The sequence below is a fragment of the Sabethes cyaneus genome, chromosome 1 (assembly GCF_943734655.1).
Source record: "Sabethes cyaneus chromosome 1, idSabCyanKW18_F2, whole genome shotgun sequence".
Lineage (NCBI taxonomy): Eukaryota > Metazoa > Arthropoda > Insecta > Diptera > Culicidae > Sabethes > Sabethes cyaneus.
Window position 1 is genome coordinate 19,421,325 of NC_071353.1, and position 19,050 is coordinate 19,440,374.

Consider the following 19,050-nt stretch of genomic DNA (forward strand, 5'->3'; position numbering starts at 1 on the left):
ACCGGCTACAATAAGCCAGAAGAACTTGAGTCAATCGGTCACAATTTCGGCGATGAAAGGAAGTCCACAAGGAGCTCTCTCACGCTGGGTTACGAGCACTCACGTGCCCAGATTACTATTCTACAAAACATGTTTAGGCTTAGAATACCTCAAATATTTAGAAGCAAATGTACGTGTTTCTTCTGAAAAAAAAAAACATACTGAACATAATGCTACCAAAAATACCTAAGGCCAAGAATGATTTGAAATGGTGGTGCCTCACCGTTGGGCACGGGCCAGGTGTTTCGAGCCTATTGCTTATGCCGAGGACGTAGTGATCTGACTCTTAACTGGACACAGTCCAACTCTTCATCATTCAAATAATATCGAATGATACTGATTCCTTCCGCTTTTGTAACTCTGCACTTGAAAGTTCAGTGCATCTGCTCTTCAATTGTGGGACTTTTGCTTTATCTAGGCATAACTTTTTCGGAAGTTTCCTTCTCAGTCCATTCTTTCACTATACCGACTGTATAGAGCCCAAATCCCAAAAGGTCATTGATTTTATTAACCATGCAGTACCGAATCGCAGCATAGGATTACCACTATCTTGCTCAACGTCATCAATGGGTATGAGCAGTCCGGAAACTGTGTACAGTAATTGAAGCCTGCTCCAAAAGACGATATAATTAAGACTGTCACGGTGGCCTTTCAACAACCCAATGTCCTTCTGGCATAAAAAAGGGCCTTGCTGCCTAATCTGCATAGGGCCTCGCTCGCTGTAACGCTAGCTCTGGTGGGAGCTGAATATTATTGTGGCTCTATTTTTCGGTTTACGATGCATATGTTCGAAATTCGTTTTTCGATGCATATTGGTTCTTAGCCAAATCTTCGTAGCATCCGTTTTTAGTCTTTAGTGGATTGCCTCCCCGAGCAAGGTTTAACAACAAAAATATATCAAATATATTAGGCTGTTGAAATTAACTAGAAATCATGTTTGGTTACCGAGTCCAAAAGGCACTTAATCAGAAGATGTATCAAAATTTCGCTTTGTTTTCATTGCTGTTAAAAGAGAATGTGCTGACATGTCCCTTTATAATATAAATCAACTTACAATATTTGAATTAACCTATTTTCATATAATTTTTTTCTAGTAAAATGTGTAGCTCAATAATATAATGATTATTTAGCAAAATGAAAACTGATTCAGGATTGAGTAATCCTAATCCGCGATTTGAAACGAGTTGGATCATTCGTTCCAGGGTAGCTTTAACCGGATGCGTCAGTTAATTTATCTGAAAACCCGTTCTCGTGATACTATTTGCACGGTCGTTTGCGTTCAACTGTATCGTGTGCTGCCTTGAATTCCACGAGAGTGAGGTGTGTTGTTATTGGTGCTTTGGTGTTATGTGAATTGAGTCACACACCGCGAAAGGTTTATCTGGAAATTCTCACACCATTCGCTTCGACTCGAGTCGACATTTACACCAAAAACTTGTACATTGAATCCTAATGAACGTAGCTTTTTTTCATTTTAATCTTATTTTCAATCCTATAATTATAGGTATTAAAATATTTCATAACTTTATAATTCATGGCCAGAGGTTATTTAGTACCAACATTATTATTCGTTTAACCGAGAACAAATCGTAGATGAATTCCTTTAAGTTCTACTATCTCTTTAACTATTTGCAGGCTTTCAGTGTCATCTAATTCTCAACTCATTGTTATAGCTGCAAAGAAGATGGATGTTCTCCGAAGATATTATCGAATGGTTCTCCTTGACACTACTGTGTTCGGCTACTTTTGATTTGAAATGATATTGCAAATCGTTTTTTAAACTATTTTCCACCTTCTCAACCCCCTTGAAATATGCTCCTAGAATCGAATCCCCAAACCGAATGGTCGGTATTCGGTTTGTCTAAGGTCCAGATCCTGTCAGATGCTACTGGAAAAACCAAAGCATTCCAGATCCAGATCCAGAATGGCCTGAGCTCAGCGATAGTGTCTGCATCACCGATTCGGGTAATTGTGTTTATAAATCGTTATTACCCCGGATTGGAATCTGTCACTGTCTATACCACAGAAAAACGTTTAACGGACGTCGGTGCCCTAATGCTTCAACCAGAAAAATGTAAATAAAGGTGAAACTTCCTACCGCCAACGTAAATATAGGAAGCATAGGTACAACGTCTCGTACAACGCGCATCCTGCTCCAATTATTAGATATAAAGTTCATAAGACTGTTTCAACTCGCTTAGCACAAGTTGATAAAATTTTTGAGAAACCAGCTCCGAAATTATTGACGAACTTGTTCAACAAAGCTTTTTGAACAATCTATGCACTTGACTCAAGGAAGACAGTGCTTCATTTTTGAACTTTAAAAGAAATATCGCAGTTGACATAAGCGATTAGAGTCTCTAGTCGAAGAAAAGGAAAACTTTTTAAAGCCAAAGATATCCTCCAGAAAAGAACCAGTGGGTGCAGGCTCTTCGTAAAACTCCAAAGCAACGGACGACAGCAGGGACAACAAGCACCCAGTAACAAGGTCTTTCGGCGGTTGGTGGTTGGTGAAAGTGGTGGTTAGTAGTGCTAATGAATGCGGATTAATAGTGAAACTATCGAATCGAAGAGAACGTCCTACTACAAGAACTCCTCTCCCCTTAGAGTTTGTTTTGTTTCATTACCTAACTGGACTGTGGTTCTCCTCCGCTCTCTGCTGTGATGTTTTTTTTTTTTTTGTTTGTTCTATCTTCCTCATCGTCATCTCTTTTTTCAAACGTAATGTTTTTTTAACATTGTACTATCTGTTTTGCTCTAGTGTAGGCTTCCGGCATTAAGTTTTAATATTTTTTTCTCTCTCTCTATCTTTCTCATCTGTGATTACGGGGGGAAACAAACTGTCAATTGAAACTTTGTCGTAAAATATAGCGAATTACATATTTACAAGGATTTGTGTCTTGTGGGTCGATGTAAGTCGGGCAAAAAAAAAAACTCGAAAACATACGCGCGCGCTCCTCCTCCTCCTCTGTCCTATAATAGCTTCTCTAATGATTGGATGCAAACGGGTGTGGCGATGCGATGGAGTCAACCGATGATGAATGAAGCAAGCGACGAATGAGTTTGTTGGAAACTAAAAACTAAAATAATCGCAAGCCTAAGCGGTTTCGTTTGTTTGTTTGTTTGTTTGTGATTGGTAATTCGTTTTATCCCGTATATTTTCCATTAATTCAATCCTGCTGCTGCTTTTAGTCGTACAGAAAAAAAGGGTTTTGGTTGCTAACAACTTTACAAGCTCCCGCTGCGGTTCCTCCTTTTTCTATCCTTCCTTCTAATAGTAGTATATCACTATTGTATAGTTATACTTTTTTTTTCTTCCTTTCGCGTAAACTAAACTAGATTATTAACGGTTAATGGTAATTGGCTATAAATAGAAGTTCTTTCTTTCTGTATGTTTGTTTGTTTGTTTGTCTGTTTATCGTATTGACTTGAAAACAAGGTGCATCGGAAATATTGAATGCTGCTGGGATCTGCAAGGATGGATTGCTAGAAATGTAACGATACAGTACTAGTAGCAATAACAGTTCAGCAGTTTGCTGTGTGTTGCTTCTGAAAGTGATGTGACAGTTATAAATAGCACGATCGAGGAAAAATGTGACAGATAGTAGATAACTGTGATGACATTGTTTACATATATAATTATACGTGCGTGTATGTGTGTGTATGTCTGTTGTAAGTGGTGTAAATGGTTTTCGTCTTGTCTTTGCATCTGTTTGCTAAAATCTACGAACTCCTGTGAAGTTTGTAAAATGGTTTTATGAAGAAAATCGTCTTTTTGGTTTAACATTAACAGATTGCAATTAAACATTTAAAACAAGTTAAAATTACAGCTTTGCACATGCCTTTGCCTTGTTTTTCGTTTCATTTACTTGTTGTCTAATAGTGGATTATTAATAATTAAAAAGGGAAAGATTGACCTGACGCCAACATAACGTATATATTAACAAATCTTTGTTGGTTTGCCACTATTTTAAAAATAAAACAAGAGAAACATTCTTCTTTAGGTTAAATATAGTGTTTCTCTTCCGCGAACTAAAGTTACTAACTGTTAACTAGTAAAAAGTGGTTAGACTTTACCCTTTCGCAATTACCTAGTTGTTTCCTACTTTCTTTTATTCACTATGACTGCGTTACAACATGTATTCTATCTGCACTTCTCCGCAACAACGGTTGTGTTATTCGCAGACAATCGACAAACTGCGATCATTGTATGCGCGTGTGTGTATGTGTGTTTGTATGTATGTGTTTGAGAATATACGTGTGCTAACATTTAACAATGCATTTTCAAGACATAACAAAACGAAATGAGGGATCGGTCTTCTTCAGGCCCGTGGTGCTTCGCTTCGACTGAATGGCAAAATGAGACAGCGACGCGAACTAATTCGGTTTAAACATTTTTTGCTTAACTGTTTGTTTGTTTGTTTGTTTATCCAATCATCTATCGTCTACTAGTATTATAGAGTGCCTTTTCTACTACTTAGTAAATCTCTACCCGAACGGGACACTAAGTCGACGGACTGCCGAAACACGGTTTGCCGATCCGCGGAAAACGGTGTGTTATATGTGTGTGTATGTGTATGTATTTGTTTGCATTTATGCATGTGTAGTATAGTGAGGCTCTTTTCGATTTTCACATTACATTCGCTAATAGCTAAAAAAAATCTTTAGGCCTGGCCCGTTTTATATGAAATATGAATATGTATATAAAAACCTAAAAACATCTCTTAAAATATGTAAAAATAATAAAATCAAATGACAAAAATTGCAAATAAGAACTCCCGAAGAAACAAAGAACCGTAGGATCTGAACAGAAACGAAACAAATTAGTACGTAATTCGGGGAAGCGGTCTATCCCGTACAACAGTGTGGGTGTTTGTCACTCACATTCGGACTGATCTATTCGCTTGGATGTGTGTGTGTGTTTGAGGGGGTTGATGATCTTCGATTTTACCTACAACGTATCGCATGTGTGTGTGTGCGCGTGTGTGCATGTGTTTGTTTTTCTCTCTCACTTGTCATCTATCATATATATTTTCTTCAGTTGCATTTTCTACTCCTTCCCTCAACTGAGCTTAAAATTTTCTGCTTTAAATCTTGAATTAACTACTAAAATAACAATTATTTCTTCGTAATTATTAAACGACACTTCCGCGCGCTCGCTTCGCGCTTGCACATCCACAAAACCTGGCGAAAGCATGCGCGATCGATCACACACACGCTACTCACACACGAACACGTTCAAATGTTGCATATCTAGCTGTAGAGTTTGTTTGTTTGTTTGTGTCTGTATGTGTAGTTGGTTGAATGTGTTCAGGGGGGCGCAGGGGGCACGAAGGGATTCACTGCGTAACGGCCGCCACGGTGGCGGCGGCCGTTTTGCCGGCTGCTCCGGCAGTCGTCTGGCAGGCGCGCTTCGCTTCCTCCTCCTGGATCCGCTGCTCGATCAGATAGTGAGCGACGTTGATGGCGTTCGGGCCACCGGTAATGGTGACGATGCGGTTGCGGGTACCCGGGGCGAAGATGCCCTTCTTGGAAATCTGAATGTTCGCCCCGGACAGGTGCTGGATCTCGACTAGGCTGCGACCGGCGGGACCTGCAAAACAAAGCAGCGAAAACGAGTGGGATTAGCGATTGTGGTTGTATGGTTTAGGCTATCTTAGCTCTGGTTTCTAGTATAGAGTAGGAGAAGGAACTTTTTTTCCCTATCACCATTGTTAGTGTGCTATCACCAGGTTGTTAATTCTATGTTATCGATAAGGCTTGTCTGCTTTAATACTATTTGCATTCCATTCCCGGTTAGTAAAAGCAAATGTGTAACAGCTTAAGAAAGAGATTGAGTCATTTTTTGATGCAAGTACATATAACATTAAGCATTTTTTCGATTAAATCTAAAATTTCTGATAGCTGAAATGTAAACAAACCCAGAGGACTTCCCTGTGGTACACTCTTAAAGTACAGCTGGATTTCAAAAAACTTTTTTTGCCGAATTACAATTTTTCACTGACAGTAAGATCCAGTAAAAAGACAGTAAAAATAAATGTCAAAAACTGTGAAATCAAATTTTGGAAACCAGTCCTCAATTGTAGGACTCAATTACTGTGCCCCACCTTCTCCTTAAAATTAATATTCATTTGCTTTTATTTTATCATTTATGGTCTTCAGCACTTTTCTTTTATAGGAACATCCCCCTTAACCTAAAACTATCAAAAGTTAGTCTTTGCTTACTGTAATGAAAATAAAAAAAAACTTTTTTGTGTTAGACATAGTTTCTTCGGCAATATTGTATACATTGTACATAGTTTCTTCGGCAATATTGTAAATAACGTAAAAACAAGCAATTTTGCTGAAGAAATAAAATTTCTATCTTCATCGAGTGCTGACCTATAGGGCATATTCTTTAAAACTTCTTTAAAAATTGGTTTTTCATACTTAGCTTTTCTCAGTTGCATTTTACAAGAATACAATGTTCTAGGCAATTATCGAAGCTCTCAAAATACACGTTTTTGCAGAAAACAGCGAATCTTTTGGACCTTTACGTGCCAAGTTATCGCATATTCAAGCTATAAATTTCCATAGCTTCACGAGCCCATGAGGTAAAATGGGGCAAGCATATTTATGAAATCAGCGCTTCATCTTAAAGTTTAAGTCGAGTAGTATAAACTTGTATGCGTTCCGCTTGTCCCCAACCACCCAAATGAGAGTACGGCAAGCATACGTTTTATGTGTTTCGCGTTTGCTATAGGCTCGACACACGTCCATTCTTTTGTGTTAGTAGATAGATACAAGGTTTCTTCGGCAAAGTTATAGAAAATATAAAGGCAAACAACTTTGCTGAAGAAATGACATTTCTATCTCTATCGAGTGCAGAGCTACAGAGCATTTTGCTTGGAAATTATTTAAACATTAGTTTTTCATACTTAGCTTATGTTGGTTACATTTTACAGGAATATATGATTCTAGGCGATTATTAATGGACTCAAAATACACGTTTTTGCAAAAGATGGCAAATCTCTAGAACCTTTCCTTTCAAAGTTATCGCTTTTGACTCGTGAAGTTCAGGAAAATAAAGCGTAAATAAGCGATTACTTTGTAAGGAAAGGTCCTAGATATTTGCAACCTTCTGCAAAAACATGTCTTTTGAGTCCTTCTTTAATCGCCTAGAACTATATCTTCCCTTAAAATGCAACCAACATAAGCTAGGTATGAAAAATTAATTTTCAAAGAATTTCAATAGCTCTGCACTCGATAGTGATAGAAATGTCATTTCTTCAGCAACGTTGTTTGCCATTACATTTTCTATAACTTTGTCGAAGGAACGATGTATCTGTCTAGTAACTCAAAAGAATGGACGTGTATCGAGCCTATAGCGAACGCGAAACACATAAAACGTATGCTTGCCGTACTCTCATTTGGGTGGTTGGGGACAAGCGGAACGCATACAAGTTTATAGTACTCGACTTAAACTTTAAGATGAAGCGCTGATTTCATAAATATGCTTGCCCCATTTTACCTCATGGGCTCGTGAAGCTATGGAAATTTAAAGCTTGAATATGCGATAACTCAGCAAGTAAAGGTCCAAGAGATTCGCGGTCTTCTGCAAAAACGTACAATTGCCTAAAATATTGTATTCTTGTAAAATGCAACTAAGAAAAGCTAAGTATGAAAAACCAATTTTTAAAGAAGTTATAAAGAATATGCCCTATAGCTCAATACTCGATAAAGATAGAAATTTTATTTCTTCAGCAAAGTTGCTTGTTTTTATATTATTTACAACTTTGCCGAAGAAATTATATCTATATTTCCTAACACAAAAAAGCTATTTTTTGTATTTTCACTCTAGTAAGTGATAACTACTAGACTACTTTGGTTTATTCTCAGGCCCCTCCATTTACCCTTCCTTCGTGCTGAATTCTATATTTACCCTCTGAAGCCTCTTGACAGTGCAAAATGTCCCTCCTATAGTTAAGTGTACTGGTCAGAGGTACGAATGAGTCCTCGCCAGGGACGACGGCTATAATATGGGATAGTGCTGGCAGCGAGGAATAAGTGGATAAAGTAGATCAAGCTTTGAAGGAAGGGTAAACCCCAATACACGCAAGCACGCATACAATTTAAAATAAGCATATCGCTCACTCAATAGCGATTATAGCAAAAAGAAATGCAGTGCAGGTCATACAGCAAACACCCGGGCGATATTACAATAGATCAACGATACTGGTCGCAGTAATGAGTCCACACATGAAAAAAAAAAGTGATAACTAACTTTTGACAGGTTTAGATTAAGGGGGAAATTTATACGAAGAAAAGTGCTGAAGACCATAAATAATAAAATGAAAGCAAAAGACACTAGGAAAAAAGTTCCACTTTCCGCCCTTCGGGACTACTGTGCCATGGCTGAAGAAGTTGGTTTTTCGGAAAACCTAATTCAAAAATTCATATCTCATGTACCAAACAACGAAGAGCAAACAGTTTCTTATGAACATTTAAGTAATATAAGTAAAAGTTTCCTGCTGCTCTTGGAGAAAAAAAAGGCAAAGAACACGAAGAAAAACGTAACCAAAACTGGCCAAACCAGAACCAGAATAGGACGAAAACCGGCACGTAAAAAAAGAAAAAAAAGTGAAGAACTTCCAAATGGCACAAAAAGTAGGAGACCGTGCCGAAAAAGAGGAAGAACGGCAGAGAAAAGAAGAAAAACAGGAAACTAAAAGAAAGATAAAGAAAATTAGGAAGGCGGGAAAGAAAATTTGGACAAACTGGACAAAGAAGAAGCAAAAGAAAAGAAGAAGAACGAAAAAATAGAAAAGAAGTTAGCGGGACAGAAAACAAAACACGAGACTGGAAAAGAGGAAAAACGTGCTTGAAAATGAGAAAAAAAACAGAAGAAAAAATCGAGCAGAAAGGCAAAAAAAAAAACAAGACGAAAATCAGGACAGAAAAAGGCGATAACAGGGAAAAGGAAACAAAAAATAAAAGGAAACAGCGGCTAGAATGCAAAAATGAGAGAGAAAAAGAGGAAACACGAGACAAACAGAATGAAGATGCGACAGAAATAAGAATGATATTCAAAGTGAGAAAATGAGAAAGAAAAAGAGGGAAAACGAGACGAGAAAGGGAAAACGGAACCGAAAATAGAAAAGAAACCCGATAGGGAAATCGAGCCAAAAGGGGAAAAAGGGGTCAAACGGGATATAAAAGGATAAAGATGAGAGAAAACGGAAATTGGGAATGGGATGGAAAAATCGGGTTGGAAAAAAAAGAAACGAAAAAGGATAATATACCACAACAAAATAACACGATGAAAATACATACAGAAAGTTGAAATCGGACCCAATCGACCCGCGTACATACCGAATGCTGAAGCTGACCAGCTTCTACCCATCACGCATATACGGATTGCCCAAAATTCATAAGCAAGACCGACCCCTCCGACCTATAGTATCAACCATAGGATCAGTAACGAGTGAAATAACCCAGTTTCTTGATGAAATAGTTGGAAAAACAAAATTTCATGTTAAAAACAGCTTCGAATTTGCCTAAGAAGTAAGATGTCGCTCTACTCCAACGTCCCAGCAGATCACGCAATAGACTGCTTGCAGGAGAGGAGGAACGAGATCAGCAAACACACGAGCATCGACGGCGATAACTTCGTATCGGCAGTTAGCCTCGTACTGGAGTCAACGTTCTTCTTATACCGAAGATTAACCCACGCTCAATGCTTCGGATTGCCGATGGGAAGCCCTCTGCCACCGGTGATCGCCAATGTCGTGATGAAGAGTCTAGAACAACAATGCACAGCTGAACTGGAGAGAAACAACATCCAGCTGTACATCACTGCTTTTGCGTAGCAGCTGCCGAACATATCAATGAAATTGTTTGTCAATACGTTTAACCGCTTTCACAGCAGACTAAAGTTTACAGTAGAAATGGTAAAGAATCAACGTCTGAAATTTCTTGATATGATGCTGCAAAGGAAAAATCATGCCTTTTTTTTCAAGGTGGAGGAGCGTTTGGTGAGGAAGAATGGAATTGTAGACTGTAGTACACTCAGTAATTGAACTACGTAATATATTTTTGGCCTCACATCGAAGTTTCTCAATATCATCCAGTCTACCACTTTTCCTCACCAAACGCTCCTCCACCTTTAATAAAAAAATGATTTACGTTAGACCGCGACAGAGTCAAAGACAAGTAAAACAGAAAAAATCATGCCTTCCAAAACAAGAGGATGGTAGGTATCTCGATTTTTAATTGCCAAAGCCCGTATGCACACAAATGCAATACAGCGATAGCGCTAATCGATAGGGCAATCAAACTAGCGGATAGTAAACGTCGTCCGACCGTAAATAAAACAGTGAAGAATATTTTGAAATTAAGTCATTAAATAGTGACTGGTTCATTCAAAAGCTGCTGAAAGACAGAGAACACAACCTTTACAATACCTCAGAACCTGCTAGAAAAAATCACTACGACAGGCAGGAAACTGGAGACGCGCGTAGCTGAACACAAAAATGATGCAAAAGAGGGAGAGACGAAGTCGGAACTATCACAACAAATGAAATGGGGAAGGCAAACGAGAAAGCGTCGAACATAGCTTTTGCCAGCCCAAGCTCCTACCTAGTGCCTCCTCGCGGCCATACCCGGTAATACTCTATTAAGTAGCTAAGCTAGCAGGTGCGATGCGGCGTGGTTCCCAGATGCCTGATCTCAAAATTGATTTTTTGAGCAGACGGCTCAAACGGCCTTGGTAGCAGGTAAGCCTAATATGTTATTTTAATTATTTGTTTCGTTTTAGCTCATCAAGCAACTCCTACTGTACAATCGAAACTTTTGCCGTAACAAATTGAAATAATGCACACGGATATTAGAAGGAAAAATTGAATTAATTATTGGATATTAGATCCATTGCTCGAAACACAAACGACGCAATTATAATATTTCACTCGAAGGATTGCTGGTGAGATTGTTCTACTGTTGCCCATATAACCCATATTGGATAAAGCTTCCGCATGATCTTAATTGTTTGCCTTGCCCTACTAACACGATATTCTCTGTTTTCCTTGTAACATCTATGAAGGTAGTATGGGTTCCCTGCACTTTCAAAAGTTGATGCTATCACTAACATTCCTACCCACTTCCCCTGCGGTTGTTCGGACGTAGCCAGGTAAATAATTCGATTATATAGTCATCTACGATGTGTGCAACCTCATATGCTAATGTTAATATAAATGCGTTCAAAAAGGTATGGTGTCTTCAGCAAAGTTGTAGAATACAGTAAAATAAGCAACTTTGTTGAATACAGTAACTCTCTATCTCTTTTCCTTAACAATAAATATAATTGAAAAAAAAATATGAATGGTGCAATTTTTTTCATATATTTTACAACTTCTATTTGTATAAGAGGCTTATGTATGTACCGAAAACCAGGTCTGTGACAGGATGTCATAAAAGGCTTATTGGTAATTAAAAGCAGGCCCCTGCCAGGACATCATGTTTTCGTAGCAATGAGTTCTATTCTCAATCACCTCACTGGTCGACTGCTGGACTGCTCGATTGCTCAACTGTTTGACTAGAATGCTTGATTTGATTTGTCGACTGGACTGCTTTACTGAACTTCTCGACTGAACTGTTTGATTCGACTTAACTACTTGATTCGACTGCTTGACACATTTGCCTGACTTGTCGCAAGGTTTGACACTGCGATCATTATTTTGATCTATTGTGGTATTGTGGTTTTCTTGACTTAATACCTGACCCGACTGCTCGACTTAACTGCAAGTTTGAACTGCTCGACTGGACTGTTCGATTCAACTGCTTGTTTCCACTGCTCGACTCGACTGAATGCACTGCTTGACTCAATTACTCGATTGGACTATTCGAATCGGCTGCTCGACGCAACTGTTCAATCCGATTGCTCGATTCAACTGCTCGACTAGACTACTCGATTTGATTGCTCGACTGAACTACTCGACTGAACTACTCGACTCAACTGCTCGACTAAACCGCTTGACTCGAATGCTCGACTAGACTACTCGATTCAGCTGCTCGACTGGACTACTCGATTCAGCTGCTTGGCTGGACTACTCGATTAAACTGCTCGTTTCAACTGCTCGACTCAACTGCTCGGTTGGACTGCTTGACTGAACAGCTTGATTTAACTGCTCGACTAGACTGCTCGATTTGACTGCTCGACTCAACTGCTTGACTTCTGTTTGAATCGACAGCTCGACTTAACTGCTCGACTGGACTACTCGACTGGATTACTCGACTCGACTGCTCGACTCAGTTGCTGAACTGGACTACTCGACTTAACTGCTCGAATAAACTGTTCGACTGGACTCAACTCAACTGATCGACTCGACTTCTCGAATGAACTGCTCGAGTCAACTGTTCGACTTAACCGCTTGACTAAATCATTCGATTCGACTGCTCGACTCAAGCGCTCGAATAGACAACTCGATTCAACAGCTCGACTTAACTGCTCGACTGGACTGCTCGACTCGACTGTTAACTCGACTGCCCGACCCAACTGCTTGACTCGATTGCCTGTCGCGATATCATATGGTCGGTGCTAAATTAGACCGGTCGCAAGTCGCAAAATTTTAAAAAAAGAGTTAATGATAGCAAACGATCAAGAATTTTCTAAGCAACATTTCACTCTAATCAGACTACATAAATGTTTCAAACAGCCAGAAGTTTTTATTCAGTTAAATAAAATCCAATACGACCATAAAAACTATTCGTTTCAGTTTCGCGCTGTGACTCTTTTATGTACAACATCGTAGAGCTATATTAGGCAATATAAGGACTCAAAGAACTAATACAAAGATTAAACATCTTCGCAAACACTGGCCAATGGAATGTATCCGCAGTTTTCTGAAGTTTAAGAGATAAATAGTTACTATATTTAGTAAACTTGCTTATTTTAGTATGTTCTGGAGTTGGTTTTTGGAGAAAAGTCTGGAGATGCTGTTGTTATATTTAGTGCAAACGGAAAGTTAGTGCGATATCCAGAACGAGGCTATCTAAGATGCTAAACGCGACGTAACAAATATCCTGCTTTACGTAGCTTAAGATGCTGACGGTAAGCTCGTACGTAAGCTGTTACTCGAGCATCAATCTTCAAATTTGTCCACTAGGCATCGCATCTTTGGCATAAATAGACTGACAGTCAGATGGCAGGAGAGCTCCTAGTTCACTTATAAAAAGAGAAAAGAGCAGCGGTCCAAGGTTGCTTCCCTGTGATGGTTTTACAGAACATGCTGGAAAACTTGGACCCGAGCTTCACGTTCAGTCTACGGTGTGTTAGGTACGATTGTAGCCCCTTGCAGAGCGGTGCGGAATCTCCCAGCTTCTCAAGCCTTACAAGGAGGATACCGTGATTCACCCGATCAAACGCTGCTTTCAGATCCGTGTACACTGCGTCTATATCGACTACTTCATCCATGTTGCGCAGGAAGAACGAAACAAAATCAACGAGATCGGTAGACTGAGCGTTTTGAAAAAAAAACCTATGTTGGTCTGAAGAAATGTAGTGTACGAGCACTTTAGAACTTGAGCATAACGATGTAATCCCTCGATAGTTTTGAACGTTGCGTTTATCACCCTTCTTGTGTACATGGAACATAATTCCATAGGGTCCTACTTTGCTGGATTTAAGCATTGAACAGTAGTGAAAGAGGTCTAGCGAACAGTAGAACATCTTTTCAGGATATAAGATGGAATACCGTCAGGTCCAGGCACTAACGAATATATTAGTTTTCCGATGGCAATCCCGACAATATCCTCAGGTACACGAAAAACATGCAACTTTGGCCTTACGATCGTCTAGAAACAAATCTTCATGCAGGCCATCCTCGCTTTCCTTAGAGGTGATGAGAAAATAACAAGGACAAGGTCGCCCTCCCTGTGCAATTGCCGTAGTAAGGCCAAATCAAAATCGGTTCTGTGTAAGTCTAAATCGTTGCTGTCTATAATATTCTCAAGCACGACAAGAATTGGCACACTCAATGGAACATCATGAGCGGGGTGATTGGCACCGTACGTAAAATGAGGTTCAGCCGCCTCGGTAATCGAGCAAAGTTATATGGCGGAATTATTGGCAAGTATCAGACCTAACATTTCTGTTTAGCACTGGATTGATTTGTGTCAGACTGTGGAAACAGAAATCGTCCAAAAGCGCGTTACTAGCTGCGGAAGCGTGAGAACATTGATAGTTGTTAGGGCAACCGTTTGCAGGAATATTGCAAACTAAGCCGGACTGGCTGTAATCAACCAACATCGAAGTCCGCGCACGTTCTAGTAGTAAATCAGTCTCCAAAAAATAAGCGACAATTTGGATGCAATACGTTTGCCGAGCATTCTCTGTCGACAGCCTGCATTCGTGTGTCTGCAGCTGAATGCTGATCTAAACTGGTGCTTTAACTTGTGTAGTTCGATCTTGTTCTACAGTATGTCCGATCGCCTCCAGGTAACCCAGCATTGGCACATTGGCAATAAGCTGCAGTCGTTGGAAGTCTCCTAACCCTCAATAAAACTGGCGTGTCTTTGGGAGAGACATTCATGATGACTGCCAATGGGTTTACAAAACTGGATATTTTTCAACTAACTATTACAGTACAGGAAAATTACGGGGATAGTGCCACGATGCTTTTGATTCTTACTATAACGGCAATGTTGCCATTTTTTGTCGATTTTAAACTAAATCCCAATGAGTAAAATTTATGTCAAAAATTCTAACACCCTCCCAGATTTTTGTTGAATGTAAGAAAAGTCGAAGTAAAAAGATTCCCATCGTACACCTGGCGAAAGTTGGGAGACTACGGCGGGCCGGCCACGTCGCAAGGACGCCGGACGACTGTGCAGTGAAATCCGTTCTCTTCAAGAACCCCACCGGCACCAGGAAATAGAGGGGCCCAGCGAGCCAGATAGCTCAATCAGGTTGAAGGGGACGTGCGTGTGTCGAGACGCATACCGAATTGGTGACGAATAGCCCAGGACCCAGAATAGCCCAGGAGTACAGTGGAGAGGAATTCTTGATACAAGCAAGAGCCACCCCGGCTGTCGGCTGGTAGAAGTAAGTAAGTAAGAACAGTCGAAACTATTTTCCTTTTTTTTTTCCTTTTTTTCGGGTTATCCAACTGGTCGCTTAATAGCGTATAAAACTCTGCGCTGGGCCCTTTTGTGTTGTCAACAAAGTGTCAGGGAGACCTCAAACATCAGTTCTACCTGACGAGACAGGCACTGGCGCCCACTAAAACACAGGTAGAGCCCCAAGCATAGCCGTCACGCCTATACAACACAGGCGGAGGCGTTTCGGCCCTGCGCGGACTCCACGAACTGACTCTAAGATCTCTCTGCCAAAGGCCGGAATGTCATATTTTAAATATAATGATGATGATGACGATGATGATGATAATGATGATGATGAGAAGAAAAATAATAGATCGAATTTGTAAATGTGCTTTGGACTTTTTGTACCACTCGAGTTGCATATGTGGTATAGTGAAGAAGTGGAGAATTCGTCAGCCCCGCCTGACACCGGTCTTCAACCGCGCGCCCGCTTTCAGTTTTCCAACACAAACAACCACAAATGAACCAATAGGTAAAACAAATTTCGGAGCATTAGTGGTTATCAACTTATCAGGGCAAATTTAATCTTTCATCCCCTTAGTATTCACAGTGCATTCCCACGATACAAAGTAAATTGAGCGCAGCACAAGCTGGACGTTCGCGGTAGTCGACAGAAGCTTCAAAATATAGACTCGCCCGCCTTCCAACCCTCGAGACCAAAGTGCTGTAAAGCTCTGGGCTTAAACGTCTCTTTAAGACTCGACCCCTTCCCATCGACAGAGCCCGCGGACGGCCATCAGAGCTCAGGACAGCCACGGGGCCAGTGCAAAAATCCTACTCTATCTAGCAGCACCGCCTAGCCGAAACTCGAACACGCGACACGAATTGACCTAATTTTCCCATCTGCTACCTAAGAAGTGCTATTACCCGTAATCATTACAGAGTGGTCCTTCGGCATCCAATCGGATCTGGTATCCCGCTTACATCCCCTTACTAACCCTAAGCCCCCGACCAACTCAATCAATCCGACATTTTTCGGAGATATTTGTGACAGTTGTGATAAATAAGGATGAATCCCAGAAAACTTCATCTATTGTCAGAGATCCCCATGCTGGCCTTATTCTTAAGCGGAATAAAAGCACTTTCTGAACAACGCAACAATCACATTTGGTAAATTTTTACCCCGAGTCCCACTTGAAATCACAAAAGTATTTTGATATATACCCACATTCAGAAGTAAACGTGACCGCTGTTCATTTACTGATTAGTTAAAAAGCCCTACACCACGACAAGGTTCAGTTTTATCGTAGGGAAGAACAGTCGAAACTATTTTCATAATTAAATTCCAGTATATTATAATGGAATTTACTAGTGAAAATAGTTTCGACTTTTCCTTCGTTTAACTTTCGCTGTTTGACCTAAAACTTTACATTGCAATTTTCAGATATGATGAAACCGAAACTATGAATGATGAATTCATGAGTATGTCACATTTACTCACACTCACTCCCACGTGCACACTGTTCGTTATCTTTTTTAGCCTTTCGCCATCTTCAGCTTTAGAGCACTGCTAGTAGTAAGTTGGAGAAAAAACAGTCATTTGTCATGCACATGCACAAGCGTATCTTTTCACCACAAGTACAAGTACAAGTAACTACGCTATCTTGTACGCGCTGGTCAAGATGGCGGAGCGTAAATGTTAGAGCATGCGTATCGTGCAGGCATTCCACGCTAAGCTAAACCAACACCAAATTAATGCATTATTGTTAGTAACCAAAGCGACATCTACTATTGTTGCTGCTGCTGTTGCTGCTATTTTAATGGCCATACATCACACGCAGAACCTTCGTAGATGGTAGGACTTGGGATTAGTAATCTAGAGTTATGGTAAGGATAAAATAAAAACAAAAAAAAAAGATATATATACTTGAATCAACAACAAAAAAGCGGCCAGATTCGTTCTCTCCCTCTCATCTTGCGTTTTGTTTTCGCGCTCGTGTGAGTAGTGTCTCTGTCGATCATCGCTTTCACAGTTTGCTGTTTCGATCTCGATTTTGTTTTTTTAGAAGGGCAAGCTAAGGCATTTGTGATTGTGTTACTGAAATTGCAGCTCGATCATCAACCATCACATCATTATCATCATCGTCGTCGACGTCGTCGTCACCATCATCATCATCATCATCATCTTCACCGTTGTTTGATATCACTAAAACGGGTTGTGTATTCTACCAATCTAACAATAATCACAATGCTCGTCAACAATCTTACTTATTTGTACTATCTAGCTTTGAATGGCTATTCTTGGTCCAATTTCTTAGTTTTAAGTTCTTCCGTGTTTGTGTGTTGTCTTTTTACTCACTTTCAGTGGAGATATGTTTTGTAAGGTATAGTGTTGTCTTTTGTCTCAGTGCTCACTAGTGGCATGTATGGCATCATCAAGTTACTGATTTGTCTTTTCGATTAGGTATTTTGGTTTGACCAAAGAGTGTGTAACTTTTTAAAAAAATATATAGGTAGTGGATTACTCAATATCCTAACGCCCTCTCTCTCTAAGTAAACTAAAAATTTCTACTACTAGCTATAACGACTGGCAATATATTGTCACTAGAATCGTTGCATGGGTAACTCGGCGACTAATTAAAGGTTGGAAAAATCTAACACTACTCCTACTCCTTCCAAAAACCGAACGCTTGATCTCAAAGGTTTTTTTTAGTTCAATTTTCGCCGTGTGTGCCGTTTTGCTTTTCAGAAGTGATGATCGGCTGCGTTTTCTACAGGTGCATTCATCGGGAATGCGTACTGCAGAAACGGCGAATAGATGGAGTGTAGGTAGGGATTACCTGCAAGTACACAGAATCGGTATTGGGAGAACGAGCGGAAACGTCAGTGGGGTCAGTAACAACAGGATGTAGTTCAACGGAAGTAACGAGAAAAAAAACTAAAACCATGAGTGTGGAAAGATAGAACACAAAAAAAAACTGGTGGGTGGTGGGCGCAGTTGTGAAGGTGTAGTACGAGTTTGGTTTTGTGCGGCACACGAAAGGTGAAATGGTACGAGAAAGAAGGTAGATAATATTATACAGAAAGATGATTTCCTGATGTTTGAAATGGAATGTTTTTTTTGTGATGTCACGAAATAAATCTTGTGAGTTTAAATCATGACATTTACTGAAGATTAATTGAGGTGCGTTATGTAATGCAAATTTTTGGATGGATTTGGTAAAACATCTTATCAGCAACAGTTTTTCTAGTTTTTGAAAACAGTAATTCTTTTTCGCTTGGTAACCAGCAAATTTTGAAGCATCCGTTTACATTGCATTTGAACAATATTAAAAAAACGAACTGTCGAAAAACACTTACTTGAAACCCCCTTTTACTTGGTTTTTGTATTACTTATCTGACGTTAATATTTTACTCCATTATTAATTGTCATCATCAATCAGAATAGAATTTTAAGCTTAGAACTGTTGATAAAATAGGTGAATATCCTAAATTGAACTTCCTACTTGAAATTGTTTTTACCAACATTTATAATGTATTCAGTTTTCTTTTCGTAAAATTATTGGCCATGATGTTCGTAACGTTCTTGAATTACAGAAAATACATTTTTATAGTTTTTTCCGCACAAAATACGTAATCTCAACGTTCGTAACTAAAATTTTGCCGACCAGGAAAATTTGAAAATAGTTGAACTCTATAGTGGGCATAAAAAAACTTGGTTCCTTACTATTCTCTCCTCACTATTCTCATCTATAAACTGATGCAGCCTTGGCCAAGGCTACGAAATATATTACCGAAAATAACCAAGTCTGAATTTGGCCTAAACCTGGCTAGAGTCAAGTAGGATCTTTACACTAGGTCCGGAATTGTCCTGTACCCTAATAATCGGCTGCGAAGTCTGTCGATATGGAAGAGCAATCCCAACAAACACCGAAGCTG

At 39.7% G+C, this 19,050-nt stretch overlaps 1 protein-coding gene across 10 annotated transcripts in view; it reads right to left on the reverse strand.

Annotated features, from left to right (window-relative positions):
* Nucleotides 1-1,479: 1,479 nt before the first annotated feature.
* LOC128736805 (RNA-binding protein Pasilla) overlaps nt 1,480-19,050 on the reverse strand; it is a 159,697-nt gene continuing 142,126 nt past the window's right edge. For 9 of the 10 annotated variants that reach the window (XM_053831336.1, XM_053831348.1, XM_053831329.1 and 6 more), the window contains exon 6: nt 1,480-5,632. In XM_053831336.1, coding sequence (XP_053687311.1) covers nt 5,379-5,632 — 254 coding nt within the window. In that variant the 3' untranslated portion in view covers nt 1,480-5,378. Of the gene's footprint in view, nt 5,633-17,038; nt 17,952-19,050 lie in introns of all 10 variants that reach the window. The other variant, XR_008412014.1, reaches the window with a different exon arrangement.